This window comes from Lathyrus oleraceus, chromosome 3, assembly GCF_024323335.1.
Source record: "Lathyrus oleraceus cultivar Zhongwan6 chromosome 3, CAAS_Psat_ZW6_1.0, whole genome shotgun sequence".
In the NCBI taxonomy this organism is placed as follows: domain Eukaryota; kingdom Viridiplantae; phylum Streptophyta; class Magnoliopsida; order Fabales; family Fabaceae; genus Lathyrus; species Lathyrus oleraceus.
Genome location: NC_066581.1, coordinates 274,467,134 through 274,473,388, shown reverse-complemented (window position 1 = coordinate 274,473,388; position 6,255 = coordinate 274,467,134). Strand labels below are relative to the sequence as shown.

General features: G+C 32.8%; 1 protein-coding gene across 1 annotated transcript; it reads right to left on the bottom strand.

Moving 5' to 3' along the window:
* Positions 1-1,337: 1,337 nt before the first annotated feature.
* Positions 1,338-5,006, bottom strand: LOC127126944 (AP2-like ethylene-responsive transcription factor BBM2). Its single transcript, XM_051056015.1, has 9 exons — positions 4,585-5,006; positions 3,899-4,481; positions 3,692-3,774; positions 3,561-3,569; positions 3,380-3,468; positions 3,214-3,287; positions 3,065-3,115; positions 2,821-2,897; positions 1,338-2,568 (listed from the first exon to the last, which is right to left on the bottom strand). The coding sequence occupies exons 1-9, from the start codon at positions 4,844-4,846 to the stop codon at positions 1,619-1,621; spliced, it is 2,178 nt and encodes a 725-aa protein (XP_050911972.1). The 5' UTR covers positions 4,847-5,006; the 3' UTR covers positions 1,338-1,618.
* Between the last annotated feature and the right edge of the window lie 1,249 nt (positions 5,007-6,255).

Here is a 6,255-nt window from a genome sequence, read left to right as displayed (position 1 = left end):
TTAGTTAGGCTACCGAAAAGAATATGCATCTTGTTTTCGGTAGCCTAATAGATAAGAACTTCATAGTTAAGCGTGCTTGACTTGGAAGTTTCCCGAAAAGTGTGTGAGTGAGGACAAAATATGTTGAAAAGACTCGTGTTGGTTTGTGGGGTCAGTCGCTAATCCTAAAAGTAGTATAGGGTGTTACAGCTTGGGCACACCTCAACATGACCTGAGGAGCTTGATTCTTCACAGATGAATCTCATGCCTTGAGTTTGTGGATTATTTTGGATTGTGAAGTATAGATGCATATGAGATGACATGGGTGGTATGTGTGCTCATGGATTAGGGTTTAAGAAGGTGATATGAGGTAGGTAAATTTGAGGATATGACACGCTCCAAGCTTCCTTTCTGCATCATTCTTTACTCGATCATGTCAGTTCCTTGTATGAACCCTTGTTCTACCCAATGATCATGAAAACTCCAAACTTCTTTCACAGCTACCTTTTGCAGCTACCTTCGTTTAACACTAATCACAATATTGGAAGTCTTCGTTGGAGTACAAAATAACATTTTCTTATTGGAAGTCATTTTCCAAGTACCATAATCACAATATTAAATATTCAATGTAATACACATAAGAAGCATCAGGAAAAACTAATAGATTCGATAATGTACTTTGTATCTACCACTAACACTCAATCTTTAAAGTTAAGTACTGCATAAGTGGGTTTCTTGATTCAAGGTTGAAGATAATTGCCTATGTTGAAGAAACTCTCATAACACCTAACAACTCTAACTCAATCAACACACTATGAAGCTTTTCTATAGACTTGACTTGAGAGAGAAGGTGTGAAAAAAGAACAATTGAGGTTTTCTAGACTTGTGAAAATATGGTCAAGATTATTTTTCAGAATACACAATTGTGCATCTGTGACCATCTTCTCTTCACGAGCAATTTGACGCTCTTCTTTTGCTCAAGCAGCTTCTTCTTGGTGCTCTTCTCTTTCCTAAGCATCGATCAAAATCCTCCTCGAGTCATCCCACTCAACCACTAATAAGAACATGAATAGGAGAAGAGTCTTGACAAAAGATGACACATAGTAGTATGCACATCCAAATCTCATGTCAAAAGGAAATAGAAGTCTTGTTACCAACCTTTCCAATCACATGATTGATAATCATGGATTAAATGGAAAGAAAAAAAGATGAATTTTGTTTACTCAGCTGCATTGCACACACTATAAAGTTGTAACATAAGAAAGATGCAAAACTTCTATTGCTAATCATCCCATTTGACAATTGTGTTTAAATCAATTCTAAAATGTAATCAAATCATCTGAAAATTTTAGAACATATACACAAACAAAAACTTCATCCTTTGTATGATCCTGTAATTATTCCAAAAATTACAGAGTCTAGTACTGATAATAAATAAAACTTGCAAATGAAATAAGAACCTACATTCTCTAGATCATCAGTTAATCCCAAAAATTCACAGTAAGATGTTCTACCATGACTAAACTTAATTAAAGCTACAATAATCAAACTATCCTGCATGTTAGAATTTTCATCCTAATTAACCCTTCCAAATCAAACTAAAACAAAACCTATATCTTATTTTTTCCTTCTCCAATGACTATTCATGCAACAAATTGAAAGGTGGACAAAGAGACACATTGGCAGTCCTTGGTGCAAGTGTTGGAATAGCAGTTGGAACCCAATTATTATTGTTATTGCAGTTTGATCCTTCATCAACAGATAACTGTTGCTGCTGATAGTACAAATTTCTTGCATGTGCATGATAAGGATCACTAGCTCCAAAAACATTCTCATAACCAAATCCTTTTATTTGATCACTATCACCAAAACTGTTATTGCTGCTTCTTTGATTTTGGTTATTACTACCATCATTTCCAATAACGGTAGTAGTAGCCATTGGAATCATATATCCGCCGTTTCCTCCATAGCCACCATGATCTCCACCACCATAAACAAGAGAATTTGAACCAGAAGTATTATCCATGGAAGCAGAATCCATACTCATGATATTTTGCAAACCAAAGAAATTATGGGTGTTATTGTTATTGTTGTTATTCCCTAACTGTAGCTGTTGATGATGAATATGATGATCAGTAGTAGTAGTAGTATAAGTATTATGATCATCAGAATCTTGTTCTTGTTTGCACCAAAGCTTCTGAGTTTGAGTCTGTGCACCATAAGGATAATGCTGTAACTGCATGTTGTTGGTATTGTAAGGGTGTTGCTGTTGTTGGAATGAAAGAGCCTGCCAATTAGCTGCTGCATAGTTATTGATGGTTTGATCTGTTAAATGGGAATTAGTAGCATTATTATGGATGATGCTCTGACGATGATGATCTTGGCCAATATTATCCACCACATTCACACTCAATAATTCAACTTGCTCCATATCTTTCAAACGCTTTGCAGCACCACCGATCGGTAAAGTGCTGCTCTCGAGTATGGTTTTCACGTCGTATCGGCTCATGTCGAAATTTGTAACTGCACTAAGTCCTCTGAATTTTATGGCTGCTACATCATATGCCTCCGCTGCCTCTTCTTGAGTGCCTGCAGAAAAGACATTCTATCATGTCTCATCACATAGGTATTTGCATATATACTTTTAGAACTCATACTAATACTAACAAGAAAAATGGATGATTGGACATGTATAGAAAAGGTAGAAGAGCTAGGTGCATGTGTCTATTATAATCAAAGATTTCTTTTTCAAATTTATTGAATACTTATGCAACTGGATATAAATCTGATATATTAATTATTTAATAAAATATTTAGTTATAATAGTTGAAACTAGCTTACTGAAAGTTCCTAGGTAGAGATCTTTGTTGCCTGCAACTCTTCCAATCCTTGCTTGCCATCTACCATGTTGATGATGTCTGCAATCACATCATTCAAATAACAAGAAATGAATGCTTTTGTTACTTCAATCGTTAGTAATTTCAAGAGCAATTAATAGTGTTATATAAGTGAACATTGATGAGTCATTAATTTAACTTTAAGAAAAGATCATAAACACAGAAACTTAAATACTAGTCAAATGTACCTAGTTACTCCTCGGTAAATGGATGCACCGCGAGAAAAACCACTACTTTTCCTGTTTCAAAATTTCAATTAATGTATCAATATCAATAAACAAAGGTTCATGAATCAAATTAGTAATAGTGCATGTGGCGTTTGCAAATATATATGTACCTTCTCAATGACGCAACATACTCTTGTCTTGTCATGTGTTTCATTTCTTCCAATTCTTTTTCATAATGGCTTATCTAAAATTCATTCAATATTCAGCTTTGCATTTATAAATCAAAAAATTAATTTAAACAGACACATTGCATAAAATGAGGAAAAGATAACTCACAGGAAAATTTGTTGTTGTAGTTGCTCCCCAGTATTTTAGTGCTGCTAAATCGTAGGCTCTAGCTGCTTTTTCTTCTTTGTCATAACCTCCTAAAAGTACATAACCAACATCAACAACTTGTAACATTAAAAGAATATAAGAATCAACAAAAAATTATTTAAGTGAATGATTTTCTACTCACCCAAGTAAACTGCAAAACCATGTAGATTGATGAAGAACATAGAGGAAAAGAACATGCAAAGATGAAAAACACTAGTTAAGTAAGATATTAAAAAGAGTACAATAAGAAACGTATGTAGATCTTAATCTTACCTTGTCTTCCTTTGCGAGTTTGTCCCTCTCTTCTGCAACTGTTATCCCAAAGATGAGCTTCATATCTTCCTGTCCATCTATGCCTTCAATCAATCATGAAAACCCTAACCTCATCATCATGCATCTAAAAAGTAAACTTGAAAAAAAACTTGTTTAAATAGTAGTAATATTTTTCAAATGTTTTTTGGTATAGAAGAAATAAAGAACCTTGTTACACCGCGGTAAATGGAAGTTCTTTGTCCGAAGGTATCAATGGATTTTCTAGGCGCAGCACTTTCAACGACGGCGCCGGTTTGGTTGCTATCAAGTGCTACAGCAGTTGTTGGTGGTTGTTTGTTTTCCGACGATGAAATCTCACCATTCATGGCGTTTGCATTGAGAAGAGGCACCGATGAGCTTGACTGTGAACCGGTACTCATGGAGAGTGATAGTGTCTGCACCCGTGCTGCTCCACTTTCGTTGTTGTTGTTGTTTTCTGGTGGAGGCTGGTTTCTCAGCCATGTTTTTATCATTGATAAACCTATGGAGTTATTATTGTTGTTATTTGTGCTATCATCACCGCCACCAGCAGCACCGCCGCCACAAGATGGTTCCAGTTGAGTAGCCGGAAGGTGTAACGAAGAGTATGAGTTGTTGTTGCCACCGTATTCATTTTGATGATCGGAGAAAGAGTTTCCACCAAGGAAGTTTTCTAGCTTTGGTTGCACCTGTTGATGAGTATTGTTCACATTTTGGTTAATGCATGAACTTCCTAGTAGTAGTGTTTGGTTGTTGTAGTTCTCCTTCCAATCTGAAGGAACAAACAAAAAAAATTGATTAGTACTATGTAAACATATTTAAGACCGCTGCAAACAAGGTTTTAAAAAACGGTCTGTTACTGCAAACTGCAAAACCTTGAGTGGTATGAATGTTGTTATTTGTGTGGAAAGCTTCATAGATGGAAAAAGGATGAGAAAGGTGGTTGAGTGAATGATGATGATGAGGATTTGAAGAGTGAGAAGTGAGATCAAAGCAGTGATCTCCTTGTTGAACACCAGAACCATCATCGTGAGGGTTGAAACCAAAAAGAGAAGGAACCACCGTTTGATCTTGAGTAGAAGATGGGTGTTGTTCTTGTGGTGAGAGAGAGAAACCTAACAAGTTCATAGAAGCCATGTATGTGACAGTGAAGAAAAAAAGAGAGATATAAAGGTGAGAAATGAAGGTAGAGTTTGTAGAGAAAATAGCATGAAATGGAGGAGGTATAGGAAGCAAAGCACACAGGTTATGTGAAAGAAAGAAGAAAGGAGAGAAGGAGAAAGGTCAAATTGTTGAAGAACTCGAAACTTGGAAAAACATTTATAGTGGAAATGAGACAACATTTATATAGGAGTAGTGTATTTAACGCATATACATATTACATGTACATGTTTTAAATTATGAATATTTTATCAAGAATTTGACTCTATTCAATTTTACTCTTATTAATAATTGATACTAAATATTAGTAAATTGATAGTTCAATAATAAATTTATTAAATGTTGATAGTTGTGGAAAAACATTTTAATTAAAAGGTTTGAATTTAAACATGTGATATCTCATTTATTTATTAAAAAAATAGAAGATATTTAAAATAATTTTACATTATATTCAATAAACCACATTGTATTTGGCCACATCATACTGATAATTTAAATGATTTTAGAAAATCGTAATTTTTTATTCAGACTATTAGACTTTTAAACTAAAATAAATGAATAATAATAATAATAATAATAATCAAATATTTTTATTAATTTGAGTTAAATTTATATTAAAGTAATCACATTTAAATTTTAAAGGATATTATATATGAGAAATAAAAAAATGTTAATCGTGATTGAATTATACAGCAATAACTTATATTAAATTGATTATTTGTCCCCTATTAATGTAATTCTTTATTTTCAATTAAGTTTTTTTTTAATGTTTTTCAGGTATTTTCTCCTTTAAATTTAATCTTATTCAAAGTTTGTGGAAAACGAAATATAATGAATGTTTGGAATTGAAATTCAAAGTTTGAGATGATAATCTGTTGGCTTGATATTAACCTGGTTAAGTTTATGAATAAATGAACGATAGGGGTGAATGTTAATCTTAGTAGTAGTATCTTTCTTTGCTGTAAATAGTTAATAATTTCTGACAAAATAGCGTGACAAATAAAACCACACGCAGCCCCTCTCCACACCCATTTATTTATACCCATTTGGACATTAGTCACTTCATGTCAGGCCTTATTATCAGAACTCAGAATTTGGCATTTTTACTTTTTCATAATTTCTCTTTTCTTACATGAATGAACAAACACCCATAACTTTCTCACATTCCCTCTTTCTCACCATCATATCACACACATTATTATATATATATATATATATATATATATATATATATATATATATATATATATATATATATATATATATATATATATATATATATATATATATATATATATATATATATATATATATATATATATATATATATATATATATAACGATGTTAATATGATAAAGTATAATTGATTTTTTGATCAGTAAGA

Bases quoted from the DNA above. Each gene is read 5' to 3' on its own strand.
- LOC127126944 (XM_051056015.1), bottom strand. From the start codon at position 4,846: ATGGCTTCTATGAACTTGTTAGGTTTCTCTCTCTCACCACAAGAACAA. The intron at 3,288-3,379 runs GTGAGTTATCTT...AATGAATTTTAG, and splicing joins CTACAACAACAAATTTTCCT to ATAAGCCATTATGAAAAAGA. The intron at 2,569-2,820 runs GTAAGCTAGTTT...TCTTTTCTGCAG, and splicing joins TCTCTACCTAGGAACTTTCA to GCACTCAAGAAGAGGCAGCG.